The sequence below is a fragment of the Eurosta solidaginis genome, chromosome X, assembly GCF_040869045.1.
Source record: "Eurosta solidaginis isolate ZX-2024a chromosome X, ASM4086904v1, whole genome shotgun sequence".
Lineage (NCBI taxonomy): Eukaryota > Metazoa > Arthropoda > Insecta > Diptera > Tephritidae > Eurosta > Eurosta solidaginis.
In genome coordinates, this window is record NC_090324.1 from 10435649 (window position 1) to 10457283 (window position 21635).

A 21635-nucleotide genomic window follows, 5' to 3' on the forward strand; every position below is an offset into this window, starting at 1 on the left:
CCCACTTAGTGATGAAAACTTTGCTCTGGCGTGGGAAGCCCTGAAATCCCGTTATGAAAACAAAAGAGTCCTGGTTGACAATCAAATCCGAATTCGCATGAATCTAAAAGCGATTCAATCAGAAAACAGCGATGAAATCCAAAGATTGCAATCCTCTGTAAACAACTGCCTCCAGATATTAGCAACCCAACAAGTCTCGACAGAGAGTTGGGATCCCATTTTAATTTATTTAGTAACGTCCAAGCTCCCACAAAATACTGTTGCGCTTTGGAAACAATCATTAAGTTTGCGAAGATCCTCCCGAACTGGTCCCAAATGGATAAATTTCTGACTACTAGCTACGAGATAGTGGAAAGGGTGGATCAATGGTGACCAGCCAAACCCCGATATAATCCACCATCCACCAACTTCTCAAGGCCTTCCCCAAGTCAGAACAATCCCCAGTTCAGGCAGGCTCAGACCCAAAACCAAAGCCGCAACCCCCCGCAGAACAGCAACTACGCGCAAAATCGAACAAATGCTCACGTGGCCGAGCATCAAAAAATCTACGCCTGCAGAATGTGCAAGCAGGCCTCCCACACGCTACAAAGCTGGCAATCCCTGAACGGGAAAAATTCGTGAGAGAAAACAATATGTGCGAAAACTGCCTGTCCCAAACCCACCTCTTAAAAGATTGCACAAGCACAAGAACGTGCCTCTACTGCCAAGGTCGTCCCAACTCCACCCTCCACGACGCTGGAGTATCTCATAAAATCAATGGCCCTCGGAAAACAACATCTCAAGTAGCAACTAGTCAGGACGTTACCAACCCAGATCCCAACGAGGAACTTCCCACCACCTCAAACGCTGCCCGCATCCAATCTTTGCATGCAGAAAATGATAGCAAGATCATTTTCCCCACAGCGATAGTGTCCATAGAACACCGAGGGGACTGCTTCAGGCTCAGAGCCTTAGTGGATCAAGGGTTAGAACGTAGCTTCATCTCGTCAAAAGCTCAAATCAAGCTAGGCCTCCCATATACCCATTGCCTATTTGAAATATCGGGCATGGGAGGCGGAGTAGTACAAACCTCCAACAAGTTATGCTCACTGACCCTAGTCTCAAATGACCACAAGGTAAAAATAAAGGCCCAGGCAATCGTGCTACCTCGGCTCACTGGGCAACTCCCAACACTCACACTAAATAACGACCAAATGCGTAAATGGTCACACCTCAAGCTAGCAGACCAGAATTCTCAGAACCCCCCCCCCCCCCCCCAATTTGATCTGGTATTAGGCAGTGATCTTATCCCACAAATAATGCTAAATGGCTAGCCCAAAACACAATATTTGGCTGGATAATAAGTGGCCATACCCCCGAAAAGGTCGGATCAGACTCCTCTCAAGCGTGGGAAGTGACGAATGTCCAGCTAAGACAATTCTGCAAAATCGAAGAAATACCCAGAGTGCGAGTGGAAACCCCAGAAGATAAAATGTGCGAAGACTTTTATCAAAGCACAACCACTCGCATGGATGACGGTCGATATATGGTTCGGCTCCTCTTTATACCAACATTCCCGAACGATATCGACCTAGGCCAATCCCGTACTGCAGCCCTACGACAGTTCCATGGGATGGAACGTACTCTCTCAAAAAAGGGCGATCTCAAGCAGCAATACGACCAGGTACTCGAAGAATATCTGTCCCTAGACCACATGGAAGAATGCAGTCCCAATGAAATAGAATCCCTGGGTAAATACTGCTCATTCTATCTCCCTCACCATGCAGTCGTAAGGCCAGACAAGAAGACAACAAAAGTCAGAGTTGTATTCAACGCCTCTAAAAAGTCGGGTTCCGGTCACTCCCTCAACGATGTTTTATGTACCGGACCAACCCTCCAACCCGATCCCCGACTTATGTTGCTGAAATGGCGAACATATAAATATGTGTTTAATGGCGACGTCGAGAAAATGTACCGCTAAATTCTCTTGCACCCCGACGACCGAGACTACCAACGGATAATATTCCGAACCCCGAACACAGTCCAATCAAGGACTACAAGTTGAAAACGGTCACCTTCGGGGTTAACTGCGCGCCTTTCCTGGCTATTCGCACTATACACGAGATGTCGAAAGACATAGCCGATTCCCATCCACGCGCAGCCCCAATACAAAAATCCGAGACGTATGTTGATGATATTTTATCTGGCAGTCATGATCTCCAATCAGCCGAGCAATCCCTAACAGAGACTATAGACGCTCTCAATTCAGCCGGCTTTCCCCTAAAAAAGATCACGGCAAACCATCCCGACATCCTCCAAAAAATATCAAAAACTGATCTGCTGGAAACAAACTTTCTCGAGTTCGAAAATACTAGCACCGCCAAGACCCTGGGCATCTAGTGGAACGCCCTAACGGATACATTCTCGTATACCGTTGACTCAAATCCGGCATACACTGAAGCCACGAAGCGGCAAATCCTCTCCTCCATTGCGAAACTGTCCGATCCCGCAGGGTGCCTGACGCCCATAATGATCCAAGCGAAGATGCTCATGCAAAGATTGTGGTTAGACGGGACCGAATGGGACGAGAAGGTCAAACCCATCCGTCTAGCCAAATGGGCGCAGTTCTCTCAAAATCTTCCCTCTATCTCAGCCATCCATATACCCCGATGGATGAATTTTAGGCCCGATCAACATGTTGAGCTCCACGGATTCTGCGACGCCTCAGAAAAGGCTTATTGCGCAACCATGTACCTAATAAGTACCGTCGGTACTCAGGTCCACTCTCACCTTATAGTGTCCAAAGGCAAAGTGGCTCCTCTCAAAACTATTAGTTTGCCACGCCTGGAGCTATGCGGAGCGCTCTTATTAGCAAAATTAGTCGCAGTAGTCCAACCCCATCTCGGCCTAAGTCAAAAAAAATTAATCATGTGGTCGGAAATCGTGCTAGCCTGGCTGGAAAAGCCACCCCACTCGTGGAAAACATACGTCTCCAACCGAACAGCGCAGATTATAGACCTCGTTGGAAATGTCCCTTGGCGACATGTGCGAAGCAAAGACAACCCCGCGGATCTTGGAACCAGAGGATGCAGCCCCGACGATCTCGCTAACTCATCGCTAAGGTGGAATGGTCCAGAGTGGCTTTCCCGACCCCCCGAGGACTGGCCAACACCAACGGCCAGAAATATTGTACCCCCCGAACTTCGCCGAGTCGAAGCACTGCATGCAGCGGAAGAGTCAGAAGACTTCTTAGCACGGTTCTCCTCCTATCCCCGCGCCGTACGCGTAACAGCGTACGTGTTGAAATTTATAACTCGGCTTAGAAATGCTGTAGGAGGCACTCGTACCCCTAACGATCCCGGCCTCTCTTACGCCGACGTCATGCGCGCGAAATCCGTCTGCTGAGCTTGACTCAGTTGAGATTCTTCGCTTCCGAAAGAGCTTCCCTCGAAAATTCCAAACCAATCGGAAAGCGAAGTCCCCTACTGGCACTTGAACCCTTCCTGGACACAAAAGGGATTCTCCGTGCCAATGGACGATTATTAAACGCCGACATGACCTACAATGATCCATCCCATCATTCTCCCCGAAAAGGCTCGATTTACTTCCCTCCATATAAGGTTTCTACACGAGAGCTTCCTCCATGCGGACCTCTGCCTCCTGCAACAAGCTATGAGGCAGGAATTCTATACCCCCGACTCAAACCTCAGCTGAAAAAATGTATTTTCCAATGTAAAGTCTGCACCATCCATAAGCGACAAAAAAATAAATGTAAGGCGCGATAACCTCCGAAGAGATCTAAGGCCGAGCTTCTCTTCCAATTTGCGTCGTGCACCTCTTGTTTTTTCCTACAAATTGGCCGGACGGGACCTACATGTTTTATGCCGACTCCGAACGGTATCTGCAAGGCATATGAGTTTTCACTGAGAGCGTTTCATGGCAGAAATACACCCGGAGTGCTTGCCAAACACTGCCGAGGGGCGACCCCGCTTAGAAAAATTTTCTTCTAATTTAAAAACCTTATTTCTAAAATTTGGATGTTGCTTTGCCCGGGGTGCGAACACAGGGCATACGGTGTGGTAGGCGGAGCACGCTACCATCACACCACGGTGGCCGCACGACAAGCGACAAACGCAATCCCAAATAATGGCAGCTTTACCCCCCGAACGATGCACTTTCGCGCCCCCTGCACTACTACTGGCGTAGACTTCGCCGGTCCGTTCCAAATAAAAGCTTCGATGCTCCGATCTCCAACACTCGTAAAAGGCTATGTGGCCGTTTTCGTTTGCTTCACCACCAAGGCGATCCATTTGGAATTGTGTTCGGATCTCACCAGTAAGGCTTTTCTCGCTGCCTTCGCCCGGTTTGTAGGGCGTCGAGGGTACCCGAAACAAATTATGAGCGACAACGGCACAACATTCATTGGTGCTAAGCGAGCTACCGAAGTAGAGTTCGTCACCTTCCTCAACGAAGTCTCGACAGATATTGTCCAAAAGTATGCGCCACAAGGCATCGATTGGAAATTTATACCCCCCGGCGCACCCCACATGGGTGGATTATGGGAATCTGCCGTCAAAAGCTTTAAAACCCATTTTAAAAGGGTCGCCGGAACACAGAGCTTCATCTTTGAAGAATTCTCGACTATTAATTCGTATCGAGGCCGTTCTCAATTCTCGTCCTATCTCCCCGCTTTCTCAGGACCCAGCGGATCTCACCGCCCTCACACCTGGCCACTTTCTGAGAGGTGCACCCCTTCTCACCATCCCCGAGCCGAACTATGAACATCTCTCTTTGATCAACCGCTGGGAACGGTTGAAAGTTTTACATCACCAATTCAGCAAGCGCTGGAAGAATGACTATCTCGTGGAGTTGCACAAGCGTTATCGATGGCAAACCGCTCAACCTCCCCCTAAAATCGGCGATCTAGTCGTCATTAAGGAAGACAATTTACCCCCCCACCGAATGGCGTCTAGGTAGAGTGAAGAGCGCTGATCCTGGCAGAGACGGACACGTACGAGTGGTCGACGTACGCACGCAAAAAGGTGTTATCACCAGGCCTATCACAAAATTATGCTTCCTGCCACCAGCGGAACTTGATTCAGCCCCGCATGGTTCCCTATCATCTCCCGAACCAACTACAGTCCACTAAGATTACCTATCGACACCATCTCAGAGCATAACTGAATCATCCCGTATCTCTCACAGGCAGTCCCTAACCTGGCGTTTCCTCTCAGACATACCACTAATACGCATTCATATTCTCTTTCACAGATGGATCGTCAGCGCCCTCCGGTTCCCGCACCACGCCGCTCGCTGGAATCAAGCGTCGTTGTGCCCGCAGCCCCGCCACGACACACCAATACCGCGATGGCCGACTACCGGAAATGCCGATTGTGTATGCGGCATCACGCCCTCTTGAGGTGCCCTGCCTTCTTGGCCATGCAGCGGCAACAACGCACATTAATTGCTAGGGCACATCAATATTTCACCAACTGCTTGGCGCTGTCCCATCGCACCAACGAGTGCACCTCCACCGAACGCTGTCTGGTCTGCGGGCATCCCCATCATACACTACTACATCGGGAAACCGGAGGTCGCCACCCGTCATATGCCGTTCCACCACAGCAGGAGGCTCGTCCGACATCACGCCGCACCGTCGCATTTCCGCAGCTCATCGTTGTTGTTGTTGTTGTTGTTGTTGTTGTAGCAATGCTCGCCCCACCTAATAGCCGCGACCGATCACAAATTGTCATCAATATCCTCTAACGGGAGTCCAAGGAAACTTGCCGTTTCAACAGGGGTGGACCATAAGGAAAGGGGTGTTAGAGGCGTTGGTTTCACATTACAATTAAAGAGATGGTTGGTGTCATGTGGGGACACATTGCAAGCAGGGCATACATTTTGTATGTCGGGGTTGATTCTGGATAGGTAAGAGTTTAACCTGTTACAGTATCCAGAACGAAGTTGAGCAAGAGTGACACGCGTTTCCCTGGGGAGTATGCGTTCCTCTTCTGCGAGTTCTGGATATTTTTCTTCAAGTACTGGATTCACCGGGCAATTCCCGACATAAAGGTCCGACGCCTGTCTATGGAGTTCACCAAGGACCTGCTTGTGTTTTTCCGCTTCATACGGCTGGGTTCTCAGGTGCCGTATTTCCTCAAAATGCTTATGGAGATGGCTCCTTAGGCCCCTAGGCGGTGCTGGTTCGTCAATCAGATGTCTGTTGGGATGCCCAGGTTTCTGGGTTTTCAACAGAAACTGTTTGGTCAGCATCTCATTTCTCTCCCTGATGGGGAGTATTCTCGCCTCATTATGCAGCTCATCGTCGACATCGCCAGCCACCAGTCACCCATCGTTCTTCGAATGCGCGTCAACCTCAACGGCCATCAAATGTCGAAAACCGCACTATACGATGCACCGCCACCGGACTGCGCACTTCAACTTACAAACATAAAGTTGGGAAAATACTGATTCAAGAAGCAGTTCGGGCCCTGAACGAGCTGCAGCACACGTTAGGCGCTTAGTACGCCTAGGCGGGCCAGGATACGTATATCCATGAATTTATATATATTCCGTATCTTGTACTGTATTTTATTATTGAATTGTATTGTATCGAATTATCCCCTAGAATCAATGCACTGTATTTACCTTTAAATTCCCTATTGGACGTGTGGCAGTCTCCACCGCGCAAATCCACTAGATGGAATTTGCCGCAACTACATAGTAGCGATATAATTTTGTAAATTTGTTGAATTTCATTTTCTGCAAATGCAGCAGTCTTCTCTGTAAAACCAAAAAAATCATCGTTTTTTTCTACAAAATATCAACGTATTTCTACTACAGATGCACGTTTATAGCTTTTCATATGCGGGTGTATATGTGAGTGATACTTGCACAAATGATTGCCGATTTTTGTGAGCATCTCAGATACAAGCATGTACATGTGTGAGAAATACTTTGCTGATGATTGCATACTTTTGTGAGCATCTCTCCGCTGCTGGCATGTACATATGTGTAGACATAATAACTGTTTTGTTTATGTACATACAAGTCACTGCTTAGTATCGGCTTAGAGATGACGGTATCCCTTAGGGTTGCTAATACTCATCACATTATGTTTTATTTAAAGTGCTATAGCTTCTTTGTTTATTAAATTCGGAAAGTGGTTCAAAAGCAACAATGTAAAGAATTGGGAAGTTTTTTCGTCAAAAGGATACAGGTAAACGACTTCATAGCTCGAAGGGACATTAAAAGCAAATATGCAGATATCCAAGAAGAAAATAATGACGTATCAATTTTCAAAATCTTTGTACGCATGTTGTGTTGTGGAGAGCAGTTTTTCATCCACGTTGGATATTATGTACACATCTATCAGCCTCTCAAAGGTTTTCAGCAGAAATGATGTTAAGCTAATGGGTCTGTAGTCGTTGGGATACATATGACCGGTCTTCCCCGTTTTTGGTAGGAAAGCTGCACGATAAGGTTTCCAAGAGTGCGGTATATGATGCAGTCTTACGCATAAACCGAATATCATTTTAAGCCATTCCACGACCTCTCCACTTGAAATTTGAAGCGGCGATTTAAACTAAGACAAAGTCTTCACCGCCCATTCGATCTTGGTATCGGTCACAAATCCCCGCACTACCCGCTCAGTGATCGTAGTGTAAATGCTGTCTGCTGGCTCCTCTAAATCATCTCCCGATGAGAAATGTGTGTCGGAAAGCATCTCATGGGACTCCTCACCATTACGTGACCATTCCCCTTTCTCTTTGGTTAATAGTATCTGCTTCCCCTTGCTAGGACAACTCTTTCGCTGGAGCACTCGATGTCCGCACAAAAACTTTTCCATGTGACTCTCTTCGTCATAGAAATTTCACGCTTGTAGATCCTCAACAGATCCCTATACTCCTCCCGGCATGTTTCGCTTTCCGCGGCCCTTGCTAGCTTAAACATTTCTTATACCGTTCTTCTAAGAAGTCTCAGCTCGTTGCTCCGCCGCGGCGGTCTTGCTTTTCCTCTGAATCACCTTAGAGTCCAAGCTCTGGTATACGCAGTTATAAGCTTGTTTGTTAGGAATTTATTGTACTCCTCTAGTTCCCCCACATTGGCAACCTTTCTGGATTTTCCCAGTTTTCTTTTTACATGTCTCTGGAATTTCGTCCAGTTCGTTGACCTAGGGTTTCTAAATGTTCCTCCCTTCTTTACCCTCTTTTTAAGGGATGCTGAAGCTGATATTCGCATGGTCGGAGAAGGAAGAACCATCCAACCATACCTGACATATCACGTTAAGAACTCAATGTAATATATAGAACATTGCTGGATGTTGTACCAACATATGTAGGGACAGTTTCCCTGTTGGCTACATGCAAACTAACATATTGCATACGACATGTTGTGCCTCCGCATTATTGGCCATATAGCAGGATGCCAGGATAAATGCTTGCGTATTCTTCTGTTCGACGGCCACCACTGCGATGTCCTCAGTAGTATAATTAGGCAGCATATATGAATGCAGCTGTAATCTTTGGAGTTCTTTTCCTGATCGCATGAGTATTCAGATTCCAAACGTTAAAAACCACGTGCATTTCATGAAGAACATTATATAGTAATTTATAATATAAGCAAATTAATTGGTTCAATCATAAGAAAAACTATGACAAAAATAAATACTAAAAATGAGATATATTTAATGTGCAAAGGTAATATATTTCGTATCGAATCAGGGGATTCAATTATGTCAGGATGGTCGACTTATAAGATAAACATACCTAAATTGTATGTCCATATTTATCAATTTTTCGATTATGTTGGAAGGGCGTAAACTAAAAGTAAATATTGAAAAAAAATAATTCATGTTATTTAGATTGTATTACGTTTTTCAAACGTACGTACTTAGATTAGAGGTATTGTGCTTAACATAGAATCAGGGTATCAGATATTTAAATCTATTTCAACAACGTATATCATCTTAACTACACTATCCATTCTAGCGTAGTTAAATATATTAGCTGTCTAATCTAAGTACTAACGATGACAGACTTCTAAATCATGCCAACATAATGTTGGTGCTAGTTGTGATATAGAGTTGTGATATGAGGCATTTTACGCATGTTAGTAAAGCGCGAAGACAACATATGAACGGCGATGCACTGAGTTATTTGAGTAATGCATTTCAGTATGTGCTTCGAAGCGACATTTTTTCTATTCGTACGAGAGCTTGAAAATCTGTGAGCTACATACCAGAATACTTTATATGCACTTGCATCTAGGATATGGAAGCCTGCCTCTCCAGCACCAAATTGGTAGTGATTTACAATAATTATATAATTTTAGTTCAAATATATTGTAATCACTTTATCATTAGATTTGACACAAAATAAAAAGTATGCAAATTACGGACATGCTAAGAACCACTTTACGTCGAAACTATTTCAAATTCAACGATGGAATGGGAAGCCCCACATCGGCCATTCTTATGAGTGTTCATGCAAAACCTGGATGAAGAGTACATACAGAAACTGACATCCAACTTAGGCGTGTCATTTTATGCTAGATTCTTGGACGACATAATGTGCTTTTAACTAATCAAAAACCAGGACCTATGTTATAAAATAACTCCGTCCTCTTGGCAAATACTAGAAGCTTCCTAGGACTTAAGCCACTTGCTGCTTCTAGATCTTACAGCTGTATCACTCCTAATAACTGGAGTCTTAGCCTGGCAAGTGCAGGGCACGAGCACAGAACGTGCTCGATCGTTTCCTCCTCCAACCCGCACTTCCTACATCTGCTATCACTGACCAAGCCTAGTTTAAAGGCATGTGACGCCAGAAGGCAGTGTCCAGTCAGAATACCCGTCATGAGTCTACAGTCCTCTCTTTTTAATGATAGGAGCAACTGTGTTAGTCTAAGGTTGTAAGACCTACACATAATCTTCAACACTTTACAGCCCCGCGCTTGAGCCCACGCCTTTCCCGCTTGGTCGATCATGTGCACCTCTCGCCTTCGCTTAATCTCGCCCAATTTAATTGGGACATCTACGGAGCAAGCTTCAAGGGATGCGCCCTTTTTAGCTAGTTCGTCCGCTTTTTCATTCCCATCTATTCCCATATGCCCTGGGACCCAATATAGATGTATGCTTCTCCCTGTCCCGATTCTCTCCAGAGACTGCTTACACTCTAACACGCATTTAGATGCTGAGCTATGCGAGATTATTGCCTTAATTGCTGCTTGACTGTAAATATAAAAGTTAACACGGTTGCAGCTTAAGCTATTCTCTTCCAGGGTTTCTACTGCTTTGGTTACAGCTAATATTTCCGCTTGGAAAACGCTACAGTAATCCGGCAGCATGTAGGATCTGCTTATTTCCGGATCAGCGCAGTATACCGCAGACCCTACTCCTTCCACTACTTTGGAACCATCGGTGTACACATGTATCGCCTCGTCCGCCATTTGCGCACCCTTGGGCCAACCGTCCACCTCTATTGTGGCCTTAAGATCTCCCTCGAAGCGCAGATAGGGAATCATGTAGTCTGTTCGTCTTGTGATTGATGACGCTATACTACTATGGCCATATGGTCGGCGCTCAAGCTGCTCTGAAGCACCGAGCCTGGTTGCGGTCGTTAACGCTTTGTTCTTTGCTACCAGGTCTACAGGTGGGATGTGCAAAATGGCATACAGTGCAGCCGTCGGGGTTGTTTTCAGGGCTCCCGTAATGCTAAGCATCGATAGTTTACATACCCCCTCTAATTTTTTGAGGTATGTTGTTTTTTGGGTGGCTTTCCACCAAACAAGAACTCCATAGTATAGAATAGGGCTTACAATCGCTGTAATCTTTCTGCAATTTAACATGCAGCCGGATGTACTTTAATGTAATTAAGACCATCCATAATCGCCCATTTTGCAACATTATTGAAAGCCCCGGCAATGTCCAAGAAGACTCCTAGAGCATACTCCTTATATTCCAGGGATTTCTCTATGCTTATTACCACCCTATGCAATGCGGTGTCTACCGACTTGCCTTTGGTGTACGCATGCTTTGTTGTGGAGAGCAGCTTTTCATCCACGTTGCACGTTGGACTTTATGTACACATCTATCAGCCTCTCAAAGGTTTTGAGCAGAAATGATGTTAAGCTAATGGGTCTATAGTCTTTGGAATACATGTGACCGATCTTCCCCGCCTTTGGTAGAAAAGCTACACGAGCAGTTCTCCAAGAGTGCGGTACATGATTCAGTCGTATGCACCCATCGAATATTATTTTAAGCCATTCCACGACCGCCCTACTTGAGACTTGTAGCATGGCCGAGAATATACCATCTGGGCCCGGCGATTTAAACTTAGAAAACTTCTTCACTGCCCACTCTATCTTGGTATCGGTCACCAAGCCCGGCACTACTAGCTCCGTGATCGAAGTGTGAGTGATGTCTGCTGGCTCCTCTAAACCGTCTCCCGATGAGAAATGTGTATCGAGAAGCACCTCAATGGATTCCTCACTATTACGTGACCATTCCCCGTTCTCCTTTTTTATTAGTCCCTGGACTATGTTTCCCTTTGCTAGGACTTTTTTCAACCGTGCTGTTTCGCTGGAGCGCTCTATGTCCGTACAGAAACTTTTCCATGAGTTTATCTTCGCCCTGGTAATTTCACGCTTGTAGATCCTCAGTAGATCCCTGTACTCGTCCCGACACGCTTCGCTTTCCGCGGTCTTTGCGAGCTTAAACATTTCTTTAACCTGTCTTCTTAGAAGACTCAGCTCATTGCTCCACCATGGCGCCTTTGCTTTTCCTCTGAATCTTCTTAGAGGGCAAGCTTTGTTATACGCAGTCATAAGCGTCCTTGTTAGGAATTCATTCGACTCCTCCAGTTCCTCTACATTAGCAACCTCTTTGGGTTGTCCCAGTTTTGTTTCTACATGTTTCTGGGATTTAGTCCAGTTCGTTGACCTAGGGTTTCTAAAGGTTCCTCCCTTCTCTACCCTCTTTAGGGGGATGTTGAAGCTGATATACGCATGGTCGGAGAAGGATGGTCTATCAGAACCATCCAATCATACCTTGATATATCACGCTCGGAGCTCAATGTAATATACAGAACATTGCTGGATGTTGGACCAATGTATGCAGGGACATTTCCCCTGTTGGCTATCTGCAAATTGGTTTGCAGGATGTAACAAAACAGAGATTCGCCTCTCTCGTTCGTATCTGCTCTTCCCCACGCATTGTGGTGCGCATTTGCATCTGCGCCTATGACCAACCGCCCTTTGCGCCCTTCCTCCTGTACTAGCCTTTTGCACTCCATCGGTGGGACCTCCGCAGCATGGGCCATGTAGCAGGACGCCAGGATAAATGCCTGCTTATTCTTTTGCTCAACGGCCACCGCTACGAGATCCTCAGTGGTGTAATTAGGCAGCATATATGAATGCAGCTGTTTCCTTACCATTACTACAGCTCGCACCCGTCCTTCCGTTTGCGCGTAGTAAACGCCAAACCCGCGCGCGCTAAGTCCAGAAACCTTTCCTCCCAATGAGAGCCACGGCTCCTGGATCAGCGCCACGTCGAACGAACCATCCTCACGGGTTAGGAGGAGTTCGCTCGACGCCACTTTACTGTGTTGGAGGTTTATCTGTAGGACCTGCAGCACCATTGGGCTGTTTGTCCCCCTCCAGTACCTTCGTCTTGACGTCGTCGTCCTCCCCTTGCCCTTTTGGTTTAGAGTATTCGAGGCCCCCTTCAGCCTCTCGTGGCTGTTGTGCAGGGTGTTCCTCTGTGCGAGTCACAGCTCAATTTAGCGGTTGGTCCTCTTCTAGCACGTTCGTGGTGACGTCGGGGACCTCCACCTGTCTTTTTTCCCTTAGGCTTTTGAGGTCCTTTTCCACTTCGCCCACCTCTAGCGTGTTAGGGTTTTTATCCTCGGGACTTCTTTTCCTAAGTCGCATGTAAATTTTGCCAGTGCCAAAGGACATTTTACCAAGCTGCGTGTACAAAATATCCTCCGCCTCCTTGTTTATTTGGAAGATGTAGAACTGACCATCCTCGGTAGGCCGAGATACAGTAAGTACCTTCCAATCCTGTGTCGGTATGTTCGGATTCTGATTCTGCAGAAGTCGCAGTGTATCCTCCGACTTCATCACGCATGGTATCCATACCTTAACTTTTGGTGTTAATTATGATTTATGGTGCAAATTATGATAAGTTTTAAAATTGCCACGGGTGACAAAAAATATGCTCTTCATTAGTGGATTTATAAATTATAAAAACTCTGTAGATATATGAAAGTAGCTTGTATTGTTTAAATAATACTCCTATATTGCTACAAAAGGCTAGGTACATTCCCAAACATCAAAGTGCCGATATATTGCTGTTTAAACGTTTTTGTTTTTGTGTTCAATAATCGAATGCACCTAAATTTAAATTTTTTCTTGTCACTCTTATGCTGCTTCAATCACAAAAATTTTATAGGCTGTCTTGTTTTGATTTCGAATTCAAAACACATTGCGAGCATTTTCTATTAGCAATATAGGATCATTACATATATTAATGCCATAGTATTAAAGTCATATAAAAACACTCCTATATTGCTAATAGAAAATGCTCGCAATGTGTTTTGAATTCGAAATCAAAACAAGACAGCCTATAAAATTTTTGTGATTGTAGCAGCATAAGTGTGACAAGAAAAAATTAAAATTTAGGTACATTCGGTTATTGAATACAAAAACAAAAACGTTTAAACAGCAATATATCGGCACTCTGATGTTTGGGAATGTACCTAGCCTTTCGTAGCAATATAGGAGTATTACATATAATTAAAGTTATAAATATTTCTTAAATGATTTTATTGCTATAATAAAAAATCAAGTGTCACGGTGGGACAGCATTTCTCACGGGTGGGACATGTTCGAATGAAAAACGATAAATGAACTTGTTAATGGTAAATAAAGTCCAAAGGTTGGCTCTCTTAAGGCTTTGACTCAGATTCAAGGGCTTACTTCATAGATATTGTACTATCAAAATTTCAGGGCTGGGAGGAAGTCCTAGATCTAAATTTGACAACCGACGATGACCCGGCGTTAGTGGAAAACTGGAGAGTGTCAGACAAAGCCTCTCTCTCGGACCACCGCCGGATCTTTTTCGACATCAGATTTGGATCTGGCCAGACTCACCGCTATAGAAACCCAATAAGAACAAAGTGGGATAAATTTGTAAGGCTAACTACACCAGCTTTAGAAATAAGCGAACCAAACATAAACTGCCCTCAAAAACTCGATGAGCTAGTCGGCAAGGTAGAGCTCGCAAAACCTATCTCTTACAACAAGTGCACCCCATTTAGTATTCGTAAAAAGAAGTCCGCACCCTGGTGGAGCGGGGACCTTAGGAAACTTAGAACTACAGTACGGTAGGCATTTAATGAGTGCCTTACAACCAAGGAGTGGCAACCATATAGGGAGGCGCTCAAAGCATATAAAAAAGCTATAAGGGTAGCGAAGGCTGTATCCTGGCAAATCCTTCTGCTCCTCAATAGAAAACACTCGCGAGTCCTCCAGACTGAGTAAAATTCTGTCCAAAGAACAACACGACAATCACTTCGTAAGAAGCGAGGTAGGCTTATGGACAAACTCAGCAGAGGACTCCCTGGGCATACTCATCAATACTCACTTCTCTGGATGCGAGCTATCACCAGTAAAAGAATCTCTCTGCAGGGACTCTCAGCCCTCAGAGGGCTTACTCGACAGGATAATAGACAGCGAAAAGATCAGGTTTGCTATCAATGGCTTCTCTCCATTCAAATCGCCCGGTCTGGATGGCGTTATCCCGGTAATGCTACAAAAACTAGGTGACCCAATGATCCTCTGGCTGGAAAGGGTATACAGAACGAGTATCGCCCTGACCTATATTCCACAAAGCTGGAGAAAAACAAAAGTAATCTTTCTGCCAAAAGCGGGCAGACGCACACACGAAAACGCCAAAGATTACAGGCCAATAAGCCTCACATCCTTCATGCTCAAGATCCTTGAGAGGCTTCTGGATATCTATATTAGATCAATAATAACAGGACCAAATTTGTCAAAGGCACAGCACGCCTACATGAAGGGTAGATCTACGGAGACCACCCTCCATGAGCTAACGGGTTTTGTGGAAAGATCACTACATTACAAACAATTCACACTAGAAGCTCTCTTAGATATAGAAGGCGCCTTCAACAACATCGAAACCGGCACAATTGTGGAAGCCCTGCAAAGGGCCGGAGTTGACAACCACATCTGTGGATGGACTCAATCAATGCTGGAAAACATAGCCATACAAGCGGATATGGGCTCAGTGACAATGACCCGCAAAGTGAGTAGAGGTACACCCCAGGGCGGGGTCCTGTCGCCACTACTATGGGTCATTGCACTGAACGAGATACTACTCGAACTCGACAAGAATGGTGTTAAGGCAGTAGCATACGTAAACGATGTGGTCATTGCAGTCTCGGGGGCTTTTCCCTCCACGGTAAGCGACATCTTTCAGGGCGCGCTAAGCAGACTGCACACCTGGGCAACATCGTGCGGCCTCAACATCAACCCTAGCAAAACAGAACTGATACTGTTCAGTAACAGAACAAAAATACAAACTTTTCGACTACCCTCAATAGATGGAACGAAACTCTCGCTCTCTACTAGAGTTAAGTACCTAGGCGTCGAAACAGACAACAAGTTAAATTGGAAACCCAATATCGAAAAAAGAGTAGAGAAGGCGTATATCGCATACTACTCTTGCAAGGGAATAGTCAGCAGAAATTGGGGGCTAAAGCCAAAACTTATGATGTGGCTCTACACGGCGGTCATAAGGCCCATCCTGGCGTACGGGGCCATAGCATGGTTGCCTGCCCTGAACAAGCAATACAACACTAAAAAACTAGACAAAATAAAAAGGGCAGCATGCGCAGGGGTAACAGGTGCACTTAGATCGTGGCCGACGGATGCACTAAACGTTATACTTAACCTGCTGCCACTGACCCTCCAAATCAGATATACAGCGATCAGCACAGCCATCAGACTGAGGGAGTCTAAATGCTGGGAAGAAAAAGGTTATGGCCACAATGACATCCTAACAAGGCTCACCAATGTGGATTCGACAACAGATTACCTCTCAAAAACATTGATTTTTCGACAGAAATTACAAGGTGCAGATACCCTCTAGAACGGATTAGGCGGACGACAGAGTTGGCAGGGAGGAGGCCACCTCAATCTACACTGACGGGTCCAAAATGGACTGCGGCATCGGTGCAGGTGTCTACTTCTACCAACTAAAAGTCCAAATCCCCATCCGTCTTCCAAACACAGCCAGCATATTCCAAGCAGAGCTGCAAGGAATAGAGACGGCCTGCATCTTCCTTTTGCAGAACCGGATAGACGGTGAGGTAGTTATATACTCCGACAGTCAAGCGGCACTCAAAGCGCTAGAATCACCGTACACATCCTCTAAAGCCGTAGATAACTGTAAGAGGGTGCTACGTGAAGCAGCCAACCAGACAGCTGTCACTCTCAGCTGGGTACCCGGCCACAGGAACATTGACGGCAACGAAAAAGCGCATGAAATAGCAAAGGAAGGAGCATCGTTAGACATCACGGAAGCAGTCGCGGTGCATCGACCACTCACATTAGTTCAAAGAGACATTCTCACCTATCTAAGGAAAATAGCAATCCGCGATTCGTACTCTACGGACACCTGCAGAATCACCAAATTAATATGGCCAGAATATAACCAAAAACGAACCGAGGACCTACTAAATAGGTCTAGGAAGAAAATATACAGAATCACGGCCACTATTACAGGGTACTGGCCGATTGGCACACACGCGAATTGAATGGGTATCCCTTGCAATGAGAGGTGTAGGAGCTGTAGACAGGAGGGTGCCGAGGAATCGGTTACTCACTTTCTCTGCGAGTGCCCAGCACTTGCGAATTTTCGGTCCCGAACTCTAGGCAGTTATGTGTTAAGGGCGGTGTCAAACTGCCGAATCAAGGGCATCAGTAGGTTTATTATCTAACCAAGTGTTTTGAGTAAAACTGTACGCAGGGTACATTAATCCAAAACGTAATTGGTTCCAGGGAGAAGTGCATCAAAATGGCGCCTAGAGCGCTACTTGGGCCCGGCTCCATAGCCGGGCAGCACAGCAACCAACCATCCAACTCTTAAAATTTGTGCTGGACGTAATTAGTTAATATCTCTTTTAGGATTATAAGGCGTATTAGCAATGATTATTCATTTCTTACAACAGTTTCTGCTTACTTTTTACGAATGGAAAAAAATTTATTGTTGGACAATTCCTTAACAACTTCAACGAAATCAAGTCTGAATTGTTGTGTATAATTAAAAGGAGTTTCTTATATCGTTTAACAAATATAAAAGAAGAAAGACTTGCAAAACTTAGAATAACAACTTTTGACTTTTTTGTTCGATAGGTCTAATAATAATAATATACGGCTCATATAATTTCGTATTATAATAAGCTCCATTATCTAATGCAGTATTTTCATTTTAATCAATTGAGTGTTAAATTACAAATATTTTTACAACTTTTTAAAAACAAGCTTTTTATACCCAGCTTTACTTGTACACAGGGTATTATAACTTTGATTGGATAATGGTTGGTTGCACAGGTATACAGGAATCGAGTTAGATATAGACAATCATACATCAAAATCATCCCTACCGAAAAAAATTTGACTAAGCCGTGTCTGGCCGTCTGTCTGTCCGTCCGCTACACGATAACTTGAGCAAATATTGAGATATCTTCACCAAATTCGTATACGGACTTATCTGGATCCAGAGTAGATTGGTATTGAAAATGAAATCGGACGATAACCACGCCCGCTTTTGTATCCACGTATCCACGGTCTCTAGTTTTGTAAGAAAAATTATATCCGCACCAAGGTTCCCTTTCTCATGGAACCTCCCTACTAATAACGAAGAGCTGGCACTCGAGTACCTCAACAACGGAAACCGAATAAGACGGAGAAATCAACTATTTAGACATCACGATAAATATTGATAAATTTTCCGATAGATTAAACTACGACATATATAGAAAGCCAACGGTCACCGACACAATAATACATAACACCTCGAATCACCCCCAACAGCATGTAAGCATCTAGTACGTGTACACAGGCTTGAAAGAACACATATTAAACAAGAAGCATATAAGGGAGAACTTGGAGTAATATATAACAACGGAAATAAAAAAGCACTAGTAGATAAACTCGGAAGAAATCATGGAGAACTAAAAAGAAATAACGAAAATTAAAATACTCACACTTGGACGACTATGACATATACTGGAAAACCAACATGTAAATTGGCAACTTACAATTTAGGGCGAAAACTAAGAATAGTGTTAGTTCAGAGTCAGAGGACCTGTTTAGCATCCACGGCGTATATAAGCTTACCTGCAAATGCCAGAACAGTTACATATGACAAAAAGGACGGCAAATAAGTGATTATAACAAAATTAGTGATTATAACAAAAAAAAAATCCAAACATCATACCAGAGTCCAACTTCGCGAATCACAAGGTCATTCGACTGTAGAATAAATGAACAGACAAGCATAGTTTCTGACGCAATATTTGAACATTTAAAACTTGTTTGCATGAAACAAAGTAATCACACAAGTACAACAGAGAAACACACAACAACAAATAAACACAAAACAATAAACGCACCAAAGCAACAAACACACAAAAGTCAAACTAAACTAAGAATTCCTGATATATACATGCCTCAGTCAGCCACACAAATCCATCAGTAAAAACCACTTTCGGTTCTGAATAAACTCAGAGCGCTTCCCAAGGCCGTCGGTTCTATGTACCGGAGCGACTCGGAATTTTTCCCGACCAAGGACTGCCATTTCAGTGTAACCCCATTTAATTTGTTTCGTCCCTCCCACAAATTGTCATCCTCCCAGCAGCTCCTTGCAGCGGGACTGCTCCATATTCTCTTGTTCCGGGAAGGTATCGAACCCAATCCGGGTCCGTCTCCTGACCCCGGTCCTGAGAAATGGTTTTGCTGCATTTGCCGGAAAAGAATCGTTTTAGGACGGTCATACTCTTGTCAGTGTGTCTCGTGTAAGGGATGGTTGCATCGGACAGGTTGTTCCGGACTAGACCCCAAAACCAGACGTCCACGTAACTTCTATAAATCTTTTGTGGCTCCTCGCTTTTCACGTCCTAGGAGGTCCCGTAGTCTGCGCATTAGCGCCCCCCCCCCCCGCTACCTTCCACGGCGCCACCAACTCACACGGCTGCTCCCACTCATACCTACAATCTCCGTAGTAGAGTCGGGAGCAATGCCGAGCATCAGCCCCTGCCCCCGTCTTCGTCCCCCCTCTTTTCCGGCAGCAATTGTGTAGGTCAGCGAAACAGACTCTTAGACCCTACCTCCCTTTGCACCGTTTGCCAGCACAAAAAATATACACTTGCGACATCCGCCCAATGCAGCTCCTGCCATGGACGGTGCCACTTTCCTAGATGTTCTGGTCTCCGCGACGGTAACCCCCCGACGGGTTTCATTGCGCCATGTTGCCAGGCCGCATACCCAAATACACCGGGTACCCCAATGCGGACGTCTAGTCCACAACACAGGCGTAGTCACCCGTCCCTTACTCCCAGAGTGTCGACGTCTCCTCCTATGCACTTCAGAATTCTGCAGTTAAACTGTAATGGATTAACTGGGAAGATCACGGAGATAGTCGACTTCATGAAGCGGCACAACATCCGCATTGCTGCGATTCAAGAAACTAAACTCACAGCAAGATCTGCATTGCAGACCTGTTCTGGGTACTTATTTCGTTCGAGCGTCCCGCCGACTTCATCGTCGCAGAAAAACGCACTTTCATTAACTTCAAAAAAAGGAAAGTGGGACGAATACAAATCCTTTAAAGACAACCGCTTTGCTAACCTCCCTATCCCAACAGATGCCCGCCAAGGGGAGCGTGCTTTCCGCAAGGTCATTGAATCCGCCTCGGCTCGTTTCATTCCCGCCGGTAGAATTCCCGAAATTCGGCCCACTTCCCGGCAGAGGCCGCAAGTTTAGCGAGAGAACGTGACCTTATAAGACAGCTCGATCCCGGCGACCCCCAAATAAGGGATATAAACCAACACATCAGATTGCTTGTGGATGAACACAAGCGGGCGAAATGGGAGGAGCACCTAAGCGGTTGCAACCTCTCTGCCGGTGTAGGTAAACTTTGATCCACCGTAAACCCCTATCGAATCCTACTAAGCACAAAGACAAAGTTTCCATCGCCTTTGGCGACAAAGTGCTGTCGGATGCGAAAAAATGCGCGAGCGCTTTCTGCCGACAATATATAATGCATTCTACGGTCGACAAAGAAAGACGGGCACATAAACATAAATTCAGCGCGTCACCAATTAGGTACCATCACCGCCAAAGAGGTTGAGGGTGCCATCGGTCATGCTAAACCATCCAAAGCAGTGGGCCCAGACGGCATAGCCGTGTCGATGCTTAAAAGCCTAGGGAAAGAGGGTTTCAAATATTTAGCACATGTCTACAACCTGTCTCTTTCCATTTTTGTCATACCCGAAAAATGGAAAATGGACAAGGTGGTCCCGCTACTAAAGCCTGGAGAGTCATATCACCCGATATATGTCCTATCGCCAGTAGCCAAGACGCTTGAAGCCATTTTGCTTCCCCACTTCAAAGCAAATTTGCAGCTAGCCTGTCATCAGAATGGCTTTAGAAAACTCCATAGCACTACCACCGCGCTAAATGCCATTAGCACCCAGATAAATTGTGGTTTAAATCAGAAGCCCCACCATAGAACAGTACTCGTAGCGCTAGACCTATCAAAAGCGTTTGATACGGTCAACCATGGCACGTTACTGCAAGACTTGGAAGGGTCTACCCTTCCCCCATGTCTTAAAAGGTGATCTGGGTGGTCGGCAGGCATCGGTGCAATTCAGAAACGAAATATCAAAGCCAAGAAGAATTAAACAGGGTGGTGTCCTATCCCCACTTTTGTTAAATTTTTACATATCAAAACTACCTTCGCCACCAGAAGGAGTTATTATCGTTTCTTACGCCGATGACTGCACAATAATTGCCATAGGCCCGGGCCCAAAGGTCGATGAGCTTTGCAACAGAATAAACGGCTACCTCCCTGATTTGTCCAGTTTTTTTCGCCTCGCGAAACCTGGCATTATCACCGACTAAATCATCCGCGACCCTATTTACAACTTGGACGTCCCAAATCCAGAGCCGTAATAAAATCCTCAAATCCCTTGCTGGCAGTACTTGGGGAAAAGACTAAGAAACGCTCATTACCACATACAAAGCAATTGGCCAGCCATTTGCGTGCTACGGGTTCCCTATATGGTCGCCAAGGCTAAAAACTACCCACTGGAAGAAGCTACAGGCCTGCCAAAATACTGCGCTCAGAACCGCCACGGGCTGTCTTCTTATGTCCCCAGAACACCATCTACATAATGAGGCGAGAATACTCCCCATCAGGGAGAGAAATGAGATGCTAACCAAACAGTTCCTGTTGAATACCCAGACACCTGGGCATCACAACAGACATCTGAATGGTGAGCCAGCACCGCCCAGGGACTTAAGGAGTCATCTCCGTTAGCATTTTGAGGAAATACGGCACCTGAGAA

General features: G+C 45.4%; 1 protein-coding gene across 9 annotated transcripts in view; it reads right to left on the minus strand.

The window, feature by feature from the left end:
- Positions 1-21635, minus strand: part of Wnk (Wnk kinase) — a 1618425-nt gene that overhangs the window by 1391809 nt on the left and 204981 nt on the right. For 3 of the 9 annotated variants that reach the window (XM_067757827.1, XM_067757825.1, XM_067757828.1), the window contains one exon: positions 8748-8801. The exons of the other annotated variants lie outside the window; for them this stretch is intronic. In XM_067757827.1, the coding sequence (XP_067613928.1) occupies positions 8748-8764 (17 nt within the window). In that variant the 5' untranslated portion in view covers positions 8765-8801. The remainder of the gene's footprint in view (positions 1-8747; positions 8802-21635) is intronic. 9 annotated transcript variants of the gene reach the window in all.